Source organism: Indicator indicator, chromosome 27, assembly GCF_027791375.1.
Source record: "Indicator indicator isolate 239-I01 chromosome 27, UM_Iind_1.1, whole genome shotgun sequence".
Taxonomy (NCBI): domain Eukaryota; kingdom Metazoa; phylum Chordata; class Aves; order Piciformes; family Indicatoridae; genus Indicator; species Indicator indicator.
The window spans coordinates 3974669-3995947 of NC_072036.1; the positions used below are offsets into that span (position 1 = coordinate 3974669).

Here is a 21279-nt window from a genome sequence, read left to right on the forward strand (position 1 = left end):
TGGCTGGAAAAGACTTTTAGGATCATTCAGTCCAACCATCCTCTAACTCTACCAAGCCTGGTGCCAAACCAGGTCCCTCAGCACCACATCTCTGCCTCTTTGAAACACCTCCAAGGATGGGGCTTTAACCATGCCCCAGGGCAGCAAGTTCCAGTCTCTGAAAGCCCTTTCAGGGAAGAAGTTTCTTCTCCAATCCAAACTAAACCTCCCCTGGCACAACTGGAGGCCTAGTTGCCCAAGTTTGCAACAGTGGCAGTAAAGACAGCAAGATCTCCCTCCTAGCTATGGATTTCAGTTGCCCACCTTATGTTAAGTAACATAGACTCATGGAATTCTCAGGGTTGGAAGGGACCTCAAGGATCATCCAGTTCCAACCCTCCTGCCATGGGCAGGGACACCTCACATTAGATCAGGTTGCTCAGAGCCACATCCAGCCTGGCCTTAAAAACCTCCAGGGATACAAGAATTTGAAAAGATTTGGGTCTCTGTGTTTTAAAGAGAAGATCAAGAAGGAGCAGGACCAGCAGTGAGTGTCACAGCAGTAACAGAAAACACTTGTTAGTCTTTAGCTGGAGCAGTTGATTCCTCATGGGTTCTCTGATGTTTTATCAGTTCAACTTATATCATAATATAATAACCTTCACAGGATGTTAAGGGTTGGAAGGGATCTCCAGAGATCATTGAGTCCAACCCCCCTGCCAGAGCAGGACCACGTAACCACAGAATCTAGTGCAGGTCACACAGAAACACATCCAGAGAGGTCTTGAAAGTCTCCAGAGAAGGAGACTCCAGAACCTCTCTGGGGAACCTTCCCCATAGAAGAGATGAATGCAGCCTTTTCTTCTACACCTCTGCCTCTTTCAACAACACTGGTAGCTCCCTGTCACCTGCAAGACCTCCTCAAACCTTGTCCCTCTGTCAAGCTTGTCCAAATTGGTGACTAATTAAAAGAAGTTTTAGAGAGAGAGCAGGAAGAGCAGACAATTAAAGCAGAGCAAATCCATTTCCACTACTTTTCCACTTCCTCTTCCCAAAGATCTGTGGGAAGCCTGGCAGCCAGGAAGAGGGATTCTGTGGAAAGAGAGGGCTGTCCCTTTGTTGCCTCAACAAAACTGCCTCCACCCAGATGACCTCGCAGCCGTTCTCTGCTCCTCCCTCCACCCCACTTGCTGCAGCGCAACAAAGCGCTCCAAAAACAACGTTGGAAAATGGCACAAACCACCCCAAAGGAGAGAATGACAACAGCATGAGTTCAGCATGGGCCTGGGAACTGACCCTCCCGGCCAGGGAGGGGAAACTGGAACCTCACAGACAAGAGACTGAGTGGAACCGGATCGGAAGGACGCGCCAGAAACCGCGGCCACCCGTCGCCAAACCCTGCCCAAAGGAGACCTCGCCCAGCTCCCAGCCCTTTGCTGGAGCCAGGGCAAGGACCATGCCACAGCTCCATGGCTCAGAGCTCTATGGCTGAAAACACCTCCTCTTTGCAAGCCTGCATCTAAGGGAGGCTGGAGCATGCACGTTAGGAGAAGGCAAAGATCAGAAATATTTCCAAGTGACAGCTTTAAAGTTGGGGATCAGCAGAGCCTGAACATCTGACTTCAATTCTAAGCTGTTCTTGATGAGCGGGAGTGGATGCAGTACCCCAAACACACGGAGAGTTTCTGCTCAGAGTGGTGCTCTCCAGTAATGTTATGGATGAACTGCTAAACATAGGCCACACCACCACTGCTGAACGGACTGAAAGTTGGACCAGGCAGAGGAGAAATAAACTAAATCATTCTCTTTGAAGAGACAGAGCCAGATTTGCCACTACCTTACATCTTGTAGAACCATTTAGATCATGCCTATGTAAGGCAACCCTTACGAAAATGAACTTATAAATGCATAATAAATCCATCTAGAAACATTCCTTGCCTCTGAGGAACAGCAAGCAATTTTAATTTGCAAAGAAATAAAAGCTGAATGCCAAACTGTGAGGCTACAAGCTGAAGTCAGGAGTTACATGAAGACAGGTTTTCAGAAGCAATAATTTTTTGATGTAGTATTTGAAAGCGATCAATTCAGATTCTGCTTTTGAAAAATGTTCTCAGCTTTGATCTCGCTCCAAGTTTAGCCCAGAACAACTATTATAGGGCTGACATTAAAAGTCTCAAAACAAAGTGATTTATACTGGAAACACAGAAAATAAATCACCATTTCAGAACTTCCTAACACACCACAGATGAGATCCAGAAGGTCAGGCAAAGTTGTCACCGAGTATGTGAGCTCTCCCTGCTGCAGCCGAGGACCACAACACACAGAAGAGCAAATTCAGCTAATGAAGCCCATCAGATAAGCACAAGGACTCATGCCTTCCTAGCCATCACTGATTTTCTGGAGAGCACTTGAAGATTCTCATCTACAAAGGCTACAACACGACCACAGCAAGCTGAGAAGCCAGGCTTGTCTGGCTGGGGCAAGCAGACACACATTCACCAACGCCCTGCTGAAGAGTATTTGACCACCAAACTCAGCAGAGCTGTTAACATCTTGAATTAATGGACTTAGTGGTTTTCCAAGGAGGTATTGTCATGATGGACATGGTGTGGATTCAGCAAAGTTTGCCCTTTAAGAAACACAGCTTCAATATCAAAGATTTGATTAGACTCAATACCATTAGGGAACCACGACTGATTTTCTGCTGTTGTTCTTACCCCTCTGACTATCGGTTTCTGAACCAAAAACTGCAGACAGTTGGCTTGACCAAAAGTCAAGGTTTAGGAATGCAAAAGCAAATCCAAGGTACAGATGAGCTTCAGATGTGGACAGGCTTCACAGGGTTTAACAGAGGCTTCCCCCTTCCCCGCTGGTGTCTGTGCACACGCGCCTTCAGCCCTGGGTGTTTTTGTTTGTTTTAAACACTTCTGGCCTCAGCCACAGCAACTGGAACTCAGCCAAGCAATTAGTGCACACAACAATTTAAAACAAACAAACAAACACACAACAAAAAAACCAAACCAAAAAAAAAGCCCCCAACCCAACCCTCACAACAATCTTCTGGTTTATTGTATGCCTTTTACAAAAACAAATGAAAATGATCTCCCTAATAAGTGCTCCCTGATCCCCACCACGTGTTGCTAAACCAGCCAGACGTTCACAGTTTAAGGAGCCAAATAATACCAAACATTAAATGGTGAAAGAACAACAATAATGTTTGGTGGGTTGGTTTTTTTTTTTTGTTTGTTTGGGTTTTTTTTGAGTCAATCACCATTAGGGCTTGAAAGGACAAATATAAATTAAATAAGACTCCCCCTCCCCCCCAAAAAAACCCAAACTTGTACCATAAAATCTGCTCTAAACAAAGCTAATTGAAAAGAACTGCTCTCAACCTGGGGTTGTGTGGCCTTCATCTGGGTTCCAAATTAAAAGCAGTTATTTGTTTTCCTGAAGTGTCCAAAATGAATGTTTGTATCCAGATGTCCTTATAAAAGCAACACCATCTTCATTCTTCTTTTTCTTTATATATATATATATATTTTTTTTTTTTTTTTTTCACTTCTGATTGTCTCTCTCTTCCTTGGCAATCCTCTTTGTCACGCCGCTGAAATACTTCTCGCGGAAAGAATTGTGTCCCCTGTATGGCAAATATTGACCATCCAACGAGGAAGAATTCTGGTCCTGATCCTGCAGGGCATCAAAACACAAGCATTAGATTGTACACAGCAGCTCTTGCCATTGGTTTTCCTCCAGCCTTTTTTCAAAGAAACTACAAGCAGGAGTGCAGTTGTTGTTTCAGTTTGGTTTTTTTCACAGTTCAAACTGCAAACAGACATTGGATCGACTGAAGAACTTCAAAAGTAGAACGCTGAGGTTTCCATCAGATTAATAATTCACATCCTACTGCAAAGCCTCAGCAGTGAACAGAAAGGAAAATCGTTGTGCAATGCATTCTCATTTGACATTGATCAGACAGAAGCTGTAAGCAGACAAGGAAGATTTCTTGGGGTCTGGGGTTTTCTTGATTGTGTTTTGGGGTTTTTTTTCAATGCACTAATTGAAATTTTCATTATCCTGCTCTGTTCTGCAAACTGATGCAAGTTGTCACTACCAGACATCTGAAGTTTTAACAGCCCTGTGTCACTTCCAGCACCTGCAGGGGGCTACAGGAGAGCTGGGGAAGGGCCTTTGACAAGGGCTGGGAGTGACAAGATGAGGGGCAATGGCTTTGAGATGGAGGAGGGGAGATTTAGATTAGACATTAGGAAGAAATTCTTTCCAGTGAGGGTGGTGAGATCCTGGAACAGGTTGCCCAGGGAGGTTGTGGATGCCCCCTCCCTGGAGGGGTTCAAGGCCAGGCTAGTGGGAGGTTGGAACTAGATGATCTTCAAGATCCCTTCCATCCAAAACCATTCTGTGATTCCATGAAATATCCCAGCTAACACCACCAGAACCCAAGCTTCACATGAATGAATGGGAGCACAGGTCCTATGCCACACAGGTTAGTGTCCAGAAAAAAAACATCATCAGGAGAATTCAATCACTCAGAAGCTTCTGAAAACAGACACAAAGAGAACACAAATGACAGGTTGGACTTGATGATCCTTGAGGGCTTTTCCAACCTTATTGATTCTGCGATTCTGTGACTAAAATGGGGTCCAACAGTTAACTGAAGTGCAGTTGGAGGATATTTTGTGCGTGCAGCAATCAGGTTCTTCTGCAAGTTAAAGCTGACATCCTGCACGTAACACCTACTTGATGCCAGGTAAACACAGCCTAGGAAACTGTCACAGCCTATACACCAAGGTTTAGCTCACCATGTGGTGTGGATTTACACCCCTGAGGTACTCCTCAGCTTGTTAGCAGTAGTGTAAGATCAACAGCAAACCAAACTTCAGTCTGAGTGCTAAAGAAAACTGATGGCAACTTTTAGAAACAGTTTTACACATCACAGAATCACAGACTTGTTTTGGTTGGAAAAGATCATCCAGTCCAACCTTTCTCTAACTACCAAGTCTGGTGCTAAAGCATCCTCAGCACATCTCTGCAGCTTTGAGACACCTCCAGGGATGGGGATTCAATTACCTCCCTCGGCAGCCTGTTCCAGTCTTGGAGAACCCTTTCAGTCAAGGAGTTTCTTCTCATATTCAACCTAAATCCCCCCAGGAGCAACTCAAGACCATTTTCTTTTGTCCTATCACTTGTAACTAGGGAGAAGAGACCAACACCCAGCTCTCTGCAGCCTCCTTTCAGGGAGTTGTGGAGAGCACTGAGGTCTCCCCCCAGCCTCCTCTTCTCCAGACTAAACAACTGCAGTTCCTTCAAGCTGCTCCTCACTAGCCCTGTTCTCCAGACCCTTCACCAGCTTTGTTGCCCTTCTCTGGCTGATGCCAGTTTGCTGTGCTCAGTAGCAAGGTGGAACTAAGCTGAGCAGCCTCACACAGAACCAGTGAACTGTGCTAAGAGAACATAAACCCAAGAGCTTTTGTGTAACTGCACTAAACCTCTGCTCCACTCAATGTTTCTTCTCAAGGGATCCTCGCTGCTATACTTTTTTTTAAGCAATGCAGTGAGAGGGATTGGTCCATCACTTCCTTTCACAGTTCAGATTTATTTGTTCATATTTGACAATAAAGTTTCTGTGCAATGCTTTAGCATAGACAGCAGGCACATGGAAGGAGATTTCAGGCAGTATCTTCATACTACAAAAGCATTATGCTGCAAGGATGTGGACCACCTCCCCCTTCAGCTATCCTGGTGTCTTTCCAGGCTTTCATCTAATAAAATCAACACCTCACCTTGCTCTGGATGTCTCTATCTGCTTTCCAAAGGAGTGAAACAAAAGGATTTTCAGCAGCACGATGTTTGTCTGCAGGTCCAAGTGCCCTCTTCTGGGCACAGGGAGAATCCCTATGCAGTAGTTCTCTGCAGTCCCAAGGCAATGTCAGTGGCTTCAATTAACTTGCTAAACATGAGGTGCCCTGTGGATGTCTAACGTGGAGGGCATGCAGCCCAGCAGCACCAAAGGAGCTCTGTTTAGATACTGAACTATTGGAAAACAGCAGAAGAAAATGACCTGGGTAAACCCACTGCAGACATGGCACAGCTCTTGCCTTTCAGTCCCCTGGAGGGGAATGTCATCTCCAAGAGGATTCTAGGCTGATAACCAGCAGGGCTTCAGCATGGCCATGGAAAAAATAAATAAATCACTATAGGCAAGCAGGAAAGAAGGAGGATTTAAGATGTGCTCCTCTCACAGCCAGTCTGTACCCCTCTCTACACCTCTTTCACAGGACCAATTTGCAGGTCAGAAATCCTCTTCTGACCAAAGCACAGAATACATTTTCATGCCTCTGGGATGAGTTTAAACCATAATTCTAGGTGATTTGCTTGTTTGGAGAAATGGATGGGATGATATATGGGTCAACAGCATTTTAACATAAGAATTAATCCCCACAACCTCCAAGAGGTCACACATCTGTATGCCATTGATCTTGAGTCCTTAAGTAACAAAATGCTGATTCAGGATGAAGGGAGGAAGGAAGAAAGGAACTACCCCCCTCTGGTAGCACCCCCAAGCTGGTTAGGGCAAAGAGAGGATATGACATGTAAGAGACCAAACTTCAAGCTAAACACAGCTGTAAGAGCAGCATCTGCACTCATCAAATGGAAGCAGGTTTAGTGCTTCACTCCACAGCAGAATCCACTTTGTAGATGAAGGCTTTGTCAAGAGCTATGCAAATCATTGCTAGCTAGATGGGAAGAGATCTCCAGTCAGGCACAGATTTCTTGGAGGAGTTTACAAAAGAAAGCTCTTGGCCCACATCACAATAATTCCAGCCTAAGAGCTTCCATTCCCCTACCTCTCACCTGTAAACACAATAACTGCCCAATAAAGATGGAAATTGCTTGAAAGAAAAAACACAGATTGGGAATTGCTTCTTTTAAAAAGGGGAAATAAAATAAGGAATCCTGAACTAAGCAGTGCTGCTACTCACTGTCGACATTTACTGGTCAAAACAGTTTTATGGGCAACATGAGAAGTGATCAAAGTAAAAGGAATTCTTGGATTCCAGAGGCTAATGATTTCTGGACAAATTCCAGCTTAGAATATTTTCTATCTAAATGGAGAGTTGACTTGGTACAGTTTGAACACTAAGGACAGGCTGCATTTAAAGCTACAGAGATAAGAATTTGTCAAAAATGCTCTTCATGAAACAATTTGTGGTGGCTGTTTACACTGGGAGCAGGTAGAAGCCTGTTTAAGCACCCTCAGCAAGTCTGCCAACAACACCAAGCTGTGGTGCAGCTGACAGGCTGGAGGGAAGGGATCCATCCAGAGGGACCTTGACAGGCTGCAGAAAGTGAGCCCAAGCCAGCCTCATGAAGTTCAACAAGGCCAAGTGCAAGGTCCTGCAGCTGGGTTGGGGCAAGCCCAAACACCAACACAAATCCAGGCTGGGCAGGGACTGGCTGGAGAGCAGATCTGAAGAAAAGGACTTGGGGGTGCTGGGGGATGAGAAGCTCACCAGGAGCTGTCAATGTGCACTTGCAGCCCAGAGAGCCAAGCAGAGCCTGGGCTGCAGCAAGAGAAGTGTGGCCAGCAGGGCCAGGGAGGTGATTCTCCCCCTCTGCTCAGCTCTGGTGAGACCCCACCTGGAGTACTGCATCCAGTTCTGGAGCCTCTATTACAGGAAGGATCTGGAGGTGCTGGAAGGTGTCCAGAGAAGGGCCACCAGGATGAGCAGAGGGCTGGAGCTGCTCTGCTATGAGGACAGACTGAGAGAGTTGTGGCTGTTCAGTCTGGAGAAGAGAAGGTTCCGAGGAGACCTTCTTGTGGCCTTCCAGTATGTGAAGGGGGCTGCAAGAAAGCTGGGGAGGGACTTCTGAGGGTGTCAGGGAGTGATAGGACTGAGGGGAATGAAAAAAAAAAATAGAAATGTATGGATTCAGATTGCATATTAGAAAGAAGTTCTTCCCCATGAGGGTGGTGAGAGACTGGCACAGGTTGCCCAAGGAGGTGGTGGAAGCCTCATCCCTGGAGGCTTTTGCAGCCAGGCTGGATGTGGCTGTGAGCAACCTGCTGTAGTGTGAGGTGTCCCTGCCCATGGCAGGGGTTTGGAACTGGCTGAGCCTTGGGGACCCTTCCAACCCTGACAATTCCATGATTCAGGAGGGCAGCCAGTCAAATATCCCCAGCTAAGCTCTACCTTGAGTAGCATAAATTGGTAGAACATGCACTCTGAAGTATCTGACAGCAACGTGCTGTCTTGTGCAGGGTGGCAGTGGCAGGGTCAGTTCTGTCTCAAGTGCATTAGCTGTCCAGTGAAGAACAAATGGCTAGTTTTACTTTCTCTTTTTTTAGAAATTGATCAAATTCAGGGAATGCAATTCACAGAATCAGAGAATCAACCAGATTGGAAAAGACCTCAGAGATCATCAAATCCAACCTATTACCTAATACCTAACACCTCCTGACAACTAAACCATGGCTGCAAGTGCCACATCCAAGCTTTTGTTGAACACCTCCAGGGATGGTGACTCCACCACCTCCCTGGGCAGCACATCCCATGGCCAATTCCTCTGTGAAGAACTTTCTCCTCACCTCAAGCCTAAACTTCCCCTGGCACAGCTTGAGACTCTGTCCTCTTGTTCTGGTGCTGGTTGCCTGGGAGAAGAGACCAACCCCCACCTGGCTACAACCTCCTTTCAGGTAGTTGTAGACAGCAATGAGGTCTCCTCTGAGCCTCTTCTTCTCCAGGCTAAACACCCCCAGCTCCTTCAACCTCTCACAGTGATAGTCTCTACCCTCTTCTTAACATGACACACTGGAAGAGGACTATGGGGTTCTGCCACAGCTGCACCTAGGGAAGAGTATTTTTTGTCACTCACTTCCTCTGAAAGAATTGCAGTTTTCCAGGCATAAAGCTTCTAACTGCTTATTCACCACAAAACAGTGAGACTGCTCATGAGATCATTTCCACTGATCAGCAATGATCAGCCTGGCACTAAGGCAGCTCTTGTCAAAGTGCTTGCTACCAGATTGAGTTTTGCATCTCAACACTTGTTTGTTCTAAAGACAAAGAAAAAAAAATAAAAAGAAAAAGTGTTACAGATCTCCAATAAATAATGAAAGAGGTGGAATTACAGAATCATTTTGGTTGGAAAAGCCCTTTAAGATCACTGAGTCCAACCATTCTCTAACCACCTTCCTGGGCAGCCTGTTCCAGTCTTTGAGAACCCTTTGAGTCATGAAGATTCTTCTAACATCCAACCTAAACTTCCCCTGGTGCAACTTGAGGCCATTTCCCTCTCATCCTATCACTTGTTGCTAGGGAGAAGAGAGAGACCAACCCTCACCTGGCTTCAGCCTCCTTTCAGGGAGCTGTAGAGAGCCATGAGGTCTCCCCTCAGCCTCCTCTTCTCCAGACTAAACACATCCCCAGTTCCCTCAGCTGCTCCTCACCAGCCCTGTTCTCCAGACCCTTCACTATCTTCATTGCCCTTCTCTGGACACACTCCAGCACCTCAATGTCCTTCTTGAAGTGAGGAAGAAAGATGAAGAAGCTTAAAGATTTGAGTGGAGGGGGGTTACTAATGACCACCATGGCTGTTCAAAAAGCCCCTTAAATGTTAAAACCCAAACAACTCTCCTGCTGCTCTTGTGCACGTGCTGGAAAAGCCTTCTCATATCAAATCTGTTTCCAGTTGGCACAATTTCCTCATAAACTGCAACAGCACAGACTGGATGCTCACCAGACAGTGAGTTCCACACCACCTTTTGTGAGGGTTTTCATCCAGTATTTATGATCTTCATGCCTATGACTAGTTATGACAGAGCAAGACTTCCACTAGACACTTCTGACATTCACTCTGGTCTCCTGGTTGTTATCACACCACCAATTTCATGTTCACTAGCTGGACTGAACTCATCTCCCACTCAGAGTTTAGAGTTAACAGTGAAATGGAATTTGCTCTGAAATCTGCAAGTCATTACCAGTGGCAAGCACTGGGGAAACAAAGGACTGCATAATGACACTACATGACTTGTAAATCTTCTTAGCTGCTTGTGAGCACTACACCAAGCTGAATTAAAAGCCATTTGTGAGTGCCTGTTCCAAAGCAGTTCAGGAAAGCAGACAGGGACTGTCTGGACACAGGAATGTTTGTGCAGTCACAAAAATCCACCCTTTCATTCAAGGAAAACATAAATGGTCAAAGCTCCCACTACTGCATTTTAACACCATACCTGGCCAGGCTGAAGTATCCAATTCAAAGCTTATTTAACATATTCACAGAGCTTGGAATGGAAGAGACCCCAAGGATCATCTGGCCCAACCTTTCTAGGTGATAGTGGAGCTGAAAGGAGCTGGCACAGCAGCCTGGCAAACTGAGTCTTAACACTGACCACTGTAGGGGACTCCACTGCTTCCCTTGGGAGATGATTCCAGTGTCTGACTGTGCTCATGGGGAAACATTTTCTTCTACAGTCCAATGGGAATCTCCCCAGCAGTGACTTGTCCCCATCACCTCTTGTCTTTTCCATGGGACTCTTTGCAAAAAGGGAGTCTCCATCCTCCTGGTATCCACCCTTTATGTACTGGTGCATGGCAATAAGGTCTCCCCTAAATCTTAGGTAGTTAGATGCCAAAGAACAAGAGACTAAACCAAGCAGGCTAATGAGCTAATGAGCTAATGAGTCAGTATGTTGTTATTTGGACATGTTCAGTTTCATCAGACACAGCACATGGGTTCTGGTATCTTTAAATTATCTAAAGGCCATCTGGAGTCCTGAGTGCAAGCACCTGCACCACTTTATCTAAGCAGTAAGCCTGCCAAGGAGACTCAGGTGCTTGGAGTTAAGCATTTCCAGACAGGAGCCTGTCAAAGCATGTCCTGAAGAACAGGTGGTGCCCAAAGCCAGGGTAACAAATGATGCAAGGCTATTCACAGAAGGGCAGGTGTGGTGTTTTTTAAGTCAGCACATGTTACCCTACAGCACTGGCAGTAATAAAACTCCTGTAAAAAAACCTCCATGAATACCCTGAGACACACATGTCAAAAACCTTCACAATGTAGCCTCTTGGTTCACTGCTGGTGAAGTTGGCAGCTCTGGCTATTGGCCTTTAAAAAAAACAAAAACAAATTCAGCTGTTGCTTGAGAATCTGAGTCACCTTCAGCAGTATGAATGCAGGACTGAACCCCTGCTGTGACATTAGAGCAAGCACCACACAGGCACAGCAGCCTGACTGCATCTCCTGTCACCTAAAATAGCTCTTTCCAACTGACAAGGAACATAGTAAAACCACTTGCTCACTGTTTACTTGTGTTTTCAGTAAGAATTTGCTCCACATTTGTTTAGCATCTAACACCACTAGGCAGGAACAGCAGCAAGAACAGAAGGGAGACCTGAATGCAACCTTCCCTGCTCTCACTGCCTCGTGTCCCAAAACAACAACAACAAAGCAGCCAATGTGCTTTGCTGTCCTCATGGCAGAGCTACAATATTATTTCAAAAGGATCACAGGATGTTAGGGGTTAGAAGGGGTCTCTGGAGACCTTTGAGTGCAACCCTCCTGCCAGAGCAGGACCATAGAATTCAGCACAGGTCACATAGGAATGCATCCAGATGGGTCTTGAAAGTCCCCAGAGAAGGAGACTAAAAGCTAAAAGAATACCTCTCTGGAAATGAACTGACAGAACTGAATTTGGTTTATCTGTACTGCAAGACTCACAAAGGCCTTTGGTATTGACTTGGGCACTAAATGGCACTTTGGGATCCATGGGGACTTAGGCACTGCTGTGGAAGGGATTCACAGCATTCAGTTCTCCAAGGAAAGCACAGTCAGCTGCCACAGGTAACCAGAAGTTCAAAGATCTCTTTCACACTATTGAGCAGCTTGCTCAGGATTAAGAGTTTATCAAAAACTAAGGAGAAAAAGGAAAAGACCAAAAGCAAAGCAGTCCCTTAAATCACTGCCCAATTTGTTTTAAAGAAATGTGTGGCAATTTTACAAAAGCTCCAACTCTCAACATAAAAATCTGAAGTGTGGCAGAAACAAGCATCCAGCTGGCAGAAGCCGGGATCAAGCTGGCAGAAGCCGGGATCCAGCTGGCAGAAGCAAGGATCCAGCTGGCAGAAGCAAGGATCCAGCTGGCAGAAGCAGGGATCCAGCTGGCAGAAGCCGGGATCCAGCTGGCAGAAGCCGGGATCCAGCTGGCAGAAGCAGGGATCCAGCTGGCAGAAGCAGGGATCCAGCTGGCAGAAGCAAGGATCCAGCTGGCAGAAGCAGGGATCCAGCTGGCAGAAGCCGGGATCCAGCTGGCAGAAGCAGGGATCAAGCTGGCAGAAGCAGGGATCAAGCTGGCAGAAGCAAGGATCCAGCTGGCAGAAGCAGGGATCCAGCTGGCAGAAGCAAGGATCCAGCTGGCAGAAGCCGGGATCCAGCTGGCAGAAGCCGGGATCCAGCTGGCAGAAGCCGGGATCAAGCTGGCAGAAGCAGGGATCAAGCTGGCAGAAGCAGGGATCCAGCTGGCAGAAGCAAGGATCCAGCTGGCAGAAGCCAGGATCCAGCTGGCAGAAGCCAGGATCCAGCTGGCAGAAGCCGGGATCAAGCTGGCAGAAGCCGGGATCCAGCTGGCAGAAGCAGGGATCCAGCTGGCAGAAGCCAGGATCCAGCTGGCAGAAGCCAGGATCCAGCTGGCAGAAGCAAGGATCCAGCTGGCAGAAGCCGGGATCCAGCTGGCAGAAGCCGGGATCCAGCTGGCAGAAGCAGGGATCAAGCTGGCAGAAGCAGGGATCCAGCTGGCAGAAGCAAGGATCAAGCTGGCAGAATCCGGGATCCAGCTGGCAGAAGCCGGGATCCAGCTGGCAGAAGCCAGGATCCAGCTGGCAGAAGCCGGGATCCAGCTGGCAGAAGCAGGGATCAAGCTGGCAGAAGCCGGGATCAAGCTGGCAGAAACAGGGATCAAGCTGGCAGAAGCAGGGATCAAGCTGGCAGAAGCAGGGATCAAGCTGGCAGAAACCGGGATCAAGCTGGCAGAAGCCGGGATCAAAAGCTGAGCAGCACAAACTGTTCATGAATGCAATAGCTACCATTGTACACCAGATAATGGAGAACTGAAGCTTACCTTGAATTCCTTCACCTTCTCCATGGTTATCAGGCGCCTTGATGTGTGGCTGGAAAGCATCTGCTCACAGTTGCTGATAAGTTTCAGGCAGGGGTGGCAGGGAATGATGTCTTCTGTGTATCTGGAAGAAATAAACATTCATAGAGCTGTAAGCTCATGAAGTGAAAGACTTGCACCTGAAACAAAATTCATCCAGGTGCTTCACAAAATGGCTTACACCAAGAATCACAGAATCATAGAACTGTTAAGGTTGGAAGGGACCTCAAGGCTCACCCAGTTCCAACCCCCCTGCCATGGGCAGGGACACCTCACACTACAGCAGGTTGCTCACAGCCACATCCAGCCTGGCTGCAAAAACCTCCAGGGATGAGGCTTCCACCACCCCCCTGGGCAACCTGTGCCAGTCTCTCACCACCTAACATGTTCTTCCTAACATCCAATCTGAATCTACCCATTTCTAGCTTTGTTCCTTTTCCCCTAGTCCTATCCCTACCTGACACCCTAAAAAGTCCCTCACCAGCTGAAGCTGCTCTGCACTTAAATCTGATTAAAGGCACTCAAGTTATTGGTGCTCTGGAGTTTTTACATCACCACATATTCCAAATCGTCTTGTGACATAAAACGTGTAGGATGAAAATGCCACAGTAAAGAGACAACCCCACATGTTTTCTACATGCATTCATATGATGTTGATGTGTGCACACAGCCCTGCCTGCCTGCCTGCCTTAATAGTTTCAAGCAGAAAACATCTCAGTCAATCAGGTGTAGCATAGAATGATCTGGGCTGGAAGGGACCTCAGAAGCTCATCCAGTCCAACCCCCTCTGCAGTCAGCAGGGGCATCCCCAACTAGACCAGGTTGCCCAGAGCCCTGTCCAGCCTCACTTTCACTATCTGCAGGGATGGAGCCCCAACCACCTCCTTGAACAACCTGTTCCAAGTATTCCACCACCCTCACAATAAAGAACCTGTTCCTAACATCCAATCTAAACCTGCTCTGCTCTAGTTTGAAGCCATTGCCCCTCGTCCTGTCACTTAACTAAGTACTGCCTCTTTACATTGCTCCAAAACTTCACAGAATGCCAAGTTGGAAGGGACCCCAGAGATCATCTGGTCCAAGCTTTCTAGGTGATGTTGAAATTAACTGGCCCAGCAGCCTGGCAAGATGAGGTTTAAAACTGACCAGTGTAGAGGAATCCACTGCTTCCCTTGGGAGATGATTCCAGTGTCTGACTGTGCTCATGGGGAAACATTTTCTACTGCAGTCCAACGGGAATCTCCCCAGCAGTGACTTGTCCCCATACCCTTGTCTTTTCCATGAAACTCCTTGTGAAAAGGGAGTTTTCATCCTTCTGGTAGCCACCCTTTATGGACTGCTCCATGGCAATAAGATCTCCCCTCAGCTCTCTCTTCTCCAGGCTGAACACCCCCAGCTCTCTCAGCATTGCCTAACAAAGCTCCTTGGAGCTCAGATGTTCCTGGTGGCATCCCTTCCATCTGCTTCTCTTCTCTTGCTCCTCCCAGATCACAAACTCACCTTTCAGTCACTTCTCATGCCAAACAAGTCACTAATTCTGACAGATGAAATAAGAACATGCTTTTGGCAAAGGGGAATCAAATTAATTTTCAACTGTTTGGTTCATTTTGTTTTGTTTTCATTTACACAAGATTTTTGATCCATCCAGTACCAAACTGCCTCTTTCTCTTACAAGGGTAGGCACTCAGCCACACCATCCTCAAAGTTTCTCTTCATAACCATATAAAAGCCTAGCTGCAAAGGAATTAAAAGAATTCAGACTCAACAATGATTTCAATGTCAGATTGAAAGAGTAAACTTTGGAGTGAGATGCTATCTTGCAGGGGGAGAGATCATTATCACTGTTGGAAGTCCTGTCTGTTAGCATTAATGCAAATATTTCTGCATTCTTTCAGGTAAAGCTCAAGTCAGAGATACAGCAGCAGTGGTTTCCACAGACATCCACTTCAGGCTTCTTTTGTCTTAAGGTAATACACAAGGATCTCAAATAACACACCAGCCTGATGGCAGGTGTTGCCAAGGGGTATTTAGTGACACAGCACAGAATCACAGGCTTGTTTTGCTTGCAAAAGACCTTGAAGATCATTGAGTCCAACCATTCTCTAGCTCTACCAAGGCTGCTGCTAAACCATGGCCCTCAGCACCACATCTCTGCCTCTGAAACACCTCCAGGGACTGGGATTCAACCACCTCTTCCTTGGGCAGCCTGTTCCAGTCTTTCAGAGCCCTTTAAAGGGAAGAAATTTCTTCTAACATGCAGCCTAAAGCTCCCCTGGTGCAGCTTGAGGCCACTTCCTCTCACCCTGTCACTTGTTACTAGGGAGAAGAGACCAACCCCCACCTGGCTCCAAGCTTTCAGGTAGATGTAGAGAGCAATAAGGTCTCCCCTCAGCCTCCTTTTCTCCAGAATAAACAACCCAGTCCCCTCAGCTTCTCCTCACCAGACCTGCTCTGCAGACCGTTCACCACTTCCATTGCCCTTCTCTGGACCTGCTCCAGCACCTCAATGTCTCCTTTGGGTGGTGCCCACTGATAGGACAAGGAACAGGTACAAGACAGAACCCAGGAGGTTCCACCTCAACATGAGGAGACTCCTTTATAGTGAGGATGCTGGGGCCCTGGGGCAGGCTGCCCAGAGAGGTTGTGGAGTTTCCTTCTCTGGAGGCTTTCAAACCCACCTGGATACATTCCTGTGTGACCTGCTCTAGGTGATCCTGCTCTGGCAATGGGGTTGGACTCGACAATCTTGGGAGGTCCCTTCCAATCCCTAATTTTGTGATTCTGTGACCAGTGTAGCTTGAGGGTACAGAGAAACACTGCAGAAGTTACCTTCAGAGCACATCCACAGCTGGAAGGTACTTGACAACAGCTACTGTACATCAACTTCCCTCTGTACTGTGGAACAGTTTTGGAGAAAACCAAAACCCAAAGCAAAATAAAGCCACCAAAAAAAGCCAAACAGAGCCAGGCAGAGCCACCAAAAAGAGCCAGGCAGAGCCACCAAAAAGAGCCAGGCAGAGCCACCAAAAAAAGCCAGGCAGAGCCACCAAAAAAAGCCAGGCAGAGCCACCAAAAAAAGCCAGGCAGAACCACCAAAAAAAGCCAGACAGAGCCACCAAAAAAAGCCAGACAGAGCCACCAAAAAAAGCCAGACAGAGCCACCAAAAAAAAGCCAGACAGAGCCACCAAAAAAAGCCAGACAGAGCCACCAAAAAAAGCCAGACAGAGCCACCAAAAAAAGCCAAACAGAGCCACCAAAAAGCCCATCTCAAAACCTTACCTAAGAGATGCTGAAGTAAGGTATGCAAACAGATGTCTTTCCTATCAAACCCAGGTCTAATTCCAGGCTGCACTACTGAGCAGAGAGCATCCTGCAGTCTCTGCTGGCCTCTCTGGTCCTTAAGAGGACTGCTCCCCTACACTTCTTGCCTCTCACTGCCATCTCTTGGTCACTTGATTTTTGATTCCTCAGGAAAAAAGCTACCTCAGTAGTGCCAAAGAGCCAAACAGGACCTTGCCATGCCTCTCTATCAGCTGCTCTGGCAGAAACACATTAATAAGAGGCTTGCTGCTACTACCTTACAAATCTGTCTTGCACTTTGGAAGTCTCATTTTTTAGGCTTAAACCTCAACCCTTTTACAAGGCCAGGTGAAGGCTTTTTCTTTTTGGAATTACCTCCATCCATAAACTTTATCTGAAAACTCCATTTTTCCTCACACGAGGTCTTAAATTATGAAGCCTGAGCATTACTCTTAAGTGCCTTACTCTTAGGGCAGTTGCAGCTCTTCCCATTAAGAAAAAGCACATCAGAAAGTGCCATCCTGACACACTTCCCACCAGGAAATCAAGGATACATACTCAGGCCTGTAGATTGGAAGCCAGTAAACCAATCTTCCTCCCATCACCAGGTATTCTGCTGCAAACTTCAACAGGTCAAAAAAGATGTCACTTAGATGATAACTGGATGAAACAAAGATGTGATTTTCTGTGCTAAACAAACAAACAAACAAATTTACAAGTGTATAGATAAACAGAAAGGAACAGGGTGACCAAGCACGGGGGAAAGCTGCAGTTGTAACCAAATAAAAAAGCCCACACCACAAAATGGCACCATCTGAGGCTTGCTAAATTACCCAGGACAATTCAGAAGGACATCAGAGGTGACTCTGTCACTCTGCTTTGCTCAGAACTCACCTGGAGTGCTGTGCCCAGCTATGGGACCCCTGTCTCAAGAGAGATATGGACCTGATGGAGCTAAACCAGAGAAAGGCCACCAAGATGATCAGAAATCTGGAGCACTTCTCCTGTAAGGACAGGCTGAGAGAGTTGGGGCTGTTCAGCCTGGAGAAAGAAGACTCCAGGGAGACCTTAGAGCTGTATTTCAGTATCTGAAGGGGACCAACAGGAAGGCTGGAGAAGGACTTGTTAGAAGAGCTTGGAGTGATAGGAAGAGGGGCAATGGTTTGAAACTGGAGCAGGGCAGATTTAGGTTGGACATCAAGAGGAAGATCTTCCCAATGAAGGTAGTGAAATACTGGGAGAGGCTGCCCAGGGATGTGGTTGAGGCCTCATCCCTGGAGACACTCAAGATGTGACTTGATGCAGCCCTGGGCAGCCTGATCTAGTTGCAGATGTCCCTGCTGACTGCAGGGGGGGTTGGACAAGATGACCTTTGAGGGTCTCTCCATACCCAATGCAATCTGTGAAATCTTGTAATCTGAAGAATCTGCCTTCCCAAATTCCCCTGCTGGCTCTTTAGGCTGCCACCTTTAGCACTCGTGGAAGTCAAAGAATCACAAGCATGCTGGGAATGGTTCTTTTGCACAGCATCTTCCTTAAGAGCGACTTAAAAGGGAGAAGAAAAGGAAGACTGAGGAGTGGAGCAGCCAAGTGTTATCACTGGAGAAAAAGGAGCAGTGGGAATCCACGAGATGGTTAAGGTAAAATAGAGGCATTCCACTTTAGACTCATTTTGCAGCTTGCAGGGACTGAAGTGAACTTTCTGAGAATAGCAAACACAAGGTAGTGGTGGCTCATAGAGACAAAAAACAGGATTTGAAATCTGAACACGTGCAAATGAGCAAGGAGAAGAAAACCAAAAGGATTTCAGGAAGGGACATACTAGTTTTGCAAACAAAAAGGGCTTTTCTTCTTTAATTGTTATTCCTATCTTCTTTTTTTTATTATTAACTGCTGACAGCCAACCAAGAAATAATAAAGATTATCACAGAATCATAGAATGATCTGGGCTAGAAGAAACCTCCTCCAGCAGGGACATCCCCAACTAGATCAGGTTGCCCAGGGCCTTGTTGAGCCTCACCTTGAAGATCTCCAGGGAAGGAGGCTCAACCACCTCCCTGGGCAACCTGTTCCAGTGTTCCACCACCCTCAGAGTAAAGAACTTGCTCCTAACATCCAATCTAAATCTGCTTTTCTCCAGCTTAAAGCCATTGTCCCTCATCCTGTCACTGCAGGCCTTTGCAAACAGTCTCTCCCCATCCTTCTTGTAGCCTCCTTCAGGTACAGGCAGGCTGCTGTTAGGTCTCCCTGGAGTGTCCTCCTCTCCAGGCTGAACACCCCCAGCTCCCTCAGCCTGTCCTCATTGCAGAGCTGCTCCAACCCCCTGAGCATTTTCGTGGCCCTCCTCTGGACCCTCTCCATCAGCTCCATGTCCTTCCTAAATTAAGGGCTCCAGACCTGCACACAGCACTCCAGGTAAGGTCTCAGCAGAGCAAAGTGGCAGAATCACCTCTCTGGATCTGCTGCTTTGGATGCAGCCCAGGATGTGATTTGCCTTCTGTGCTGCTATCTACCCCCTCAGCCCCTAGTCTGCATTGACAGTGAGGATTGCTATGACTGGGTTTCCATGAAGACAGGGGCACTCTACAAGAGAGAAGGCAGCTCACCCACCTTCTTTCAGCTGACTTCACTGCTTCCTTTTGTGAGCCTGTTCTGCGAGTGGCTTCTCTGATGCCATACGGTGCTGCACAAAGCAAAGGCAAAAGGCACAGGTGAGAACCTTGTCTGCTGCCCCAACAGCACACCATTACTTCATGCATTCACAACAGTGCACAAACTGTGGCTTGAAGTGAACATAATGAAAAGCTTTTACACCACCAAAGCTGGAAGAGGTAAGTTCTTCGAGATCTGTAAGAAGTTGCTTGCTCCAAAATGTTCCTCTAGAAGTGTTTCAAAGAAAGGCCTTCAGCTGTCAGAGGGTTCTAGCAGCCTAGGTGTTTGCTACACAAAGGACCATGCTGTTCTGTTTGCACAAGAAAAGGCACTGGAATGGGTTGCCCAGAGAAGAGGTGAGGGCTCTGACCCTGGAAGTGTTCAAAGCTAGGTTGGATGGGACCTTGAGCAGCCTGTTCTAGTAGGAGGTGTCCCCTCCATGGCAGTGGACTTAGAATTAGATGACCTTTAAGGTCCCTTCCAATCCAAACCATTTGGGGTGGGTTGAAAATTCCCCCTCCAACATTAAATTTCCAGCCCAGCCCAGCTGGAAGCAAACGAAGCTGTGTTTACAAACAAAACTACAACCTACAATGAAATGCAATGAATATGTACAAAATACACAGCACAAGAAACCCCCTAGCCAAAAAATCAGGGGAGCTAATAGCTTTCCCTTCCCTGCTCCCCTCCTTACCCCCATGGACACAAAGAGACAAGAGAAAAGAGCAAAAAGCCAAAACAACACAGCCAAGGTGAACAAAGCCAAGCAGAAGCAAGTTAGTGTCTCCCAGAGCAAGGAAACCAAAAAGAGAAAAAAAGTTTACATACCTAAGTTTTCTGTCTGTTATCTGTCCAATGGCATTGTTTAGAACTTATCATTAGTTTCCTTTTTACACCCAAGAATGTTTTATTTACATTCTGCCTCTTCCTGTTCAAGATCTGGGGAACATTTTAAAGGAACTGCCTAAAACTACACCATTCTATGAGACCATTCTAAGATGTGTGACAAACCAACCTTCCTTCTCTTGTCTGACACACCAACATCTCCCCTAGAGCACTTAGCCAACCTTCTTCAAAAGGAAATTGAATGCATTGCACATGTGGAACTCTCACACAGACAGAAGAGACAGAGATTCACAGACTGAATTGGGTTGGCAGGGACCCTCAAAGGTTATCTTGTCCAACCCCCCTGCAGTCAGCAGGGACATCTCCAGCTAGATCAGGCTGCCCAGGGCCACATCGAGTCTGATCTGGAATTGTCTCCAAGGATGGGGCCACAACCACATCCCTGAGCAAACTGTTTCAGTATTTCACCTCCCTCATTGTGAAGAACTTCCTCCTGATGTCCAACCTCAATCTGCCCTGCTCCAGTTTCAAACCATTGCCCCTCATCCTGTCACCATAAGCCCTTCTGAACAGTCCCTTCCCAGCCCTCCTGTACATCCTCTACAGATACTGAAATGTAGCTATGAGGTCACCCTGGAGTCTTCTCTTCTCCAGGCTGAGCAGCCCCAATTCTTTCAGCTTGTCCTCACAGGAGAGGTGCTCCAGCCCTCTGTTTCAGTTTCCAGTCTTCATCTGGTGGTCCTCCTCTGAACCTGCTGCACCAGGCCCATGTCCTTCTTCAGCTGGGGGCCCCAGAGCTGTACACAGCACTCCAGGTGAGGTCTCCCCAGAGCAGAGAGGCAGAATCACCTCTCTCGACCTGCAGGCTTGTTCTCAGACATTTTCACACGTTTCTAACAGCCTAACATACTTCATGCCCAACACATGTGCTTTTGTGTGACTTGTTTCAGCATCAGGGCAGCACTGATATCACCATTTTGTCAATGCAGGAGTTGTGACACAATTTGCAAACTCAGTTCTCAGTCATTTTCCTGTCATACTTTGTTTTATTGCCAGGCAGGCCAAATAAAAACAAGCAGGCAACCCACAAATAAAAGTCACACTCCCTATTCCTAATTCATCCCAATGTCTCACTGCAAAAGCCAGCACTAGAGATCAGAAATTCCTGTAGCAAGGTCTTTAACTTATTCCCTTGGCTTCTACTCCCTCTAGTGCATGAGAGGTGGTGTTAAGCACACAAGTTTCTACAAAGGTAGAGGATCCTCTCAAACCCCTGCTGCTTCTAGTAAAGTGCATCAGAAATGAGTTCAAATCTCTTTTTGGAGGCATTCCA

General features: G+C 47.0%; 1 protein-coding gene across 1 annotated transcript in view; it reads right to left on the reverse strand.

The window, feature by feature from the left end:
* Window positions 1-3534: 3534 nt before the first annotated feature.
* Window positions 3535-21279, reverse strand: part of TRMT11 (tRNA methyltransferase 11 homolog) — a 35406-nt gene continuing 17661 nt past the window's right edge. Inside the window, exons 10-13 of the mRNA XM_054393133.1 lie at window positions 19045-19131; window positions 17007-17136; window positions 13112-13232; window positions 3535-3666 (exon numbers count right to left, since the gene is read on the reverse strand). Of these exons, the coding sequence (XP_054249108.1) occupies window positions 3535-3666; window positions 13112-13232; window positions 17007-17136; window positions 19045-19131 (470 nt within the window). The remainder of the gene's footprint in view (window positions 3667-13111; window positions 13233-17006; window positions 17137-19044; window positions 19132-21279) is intronic.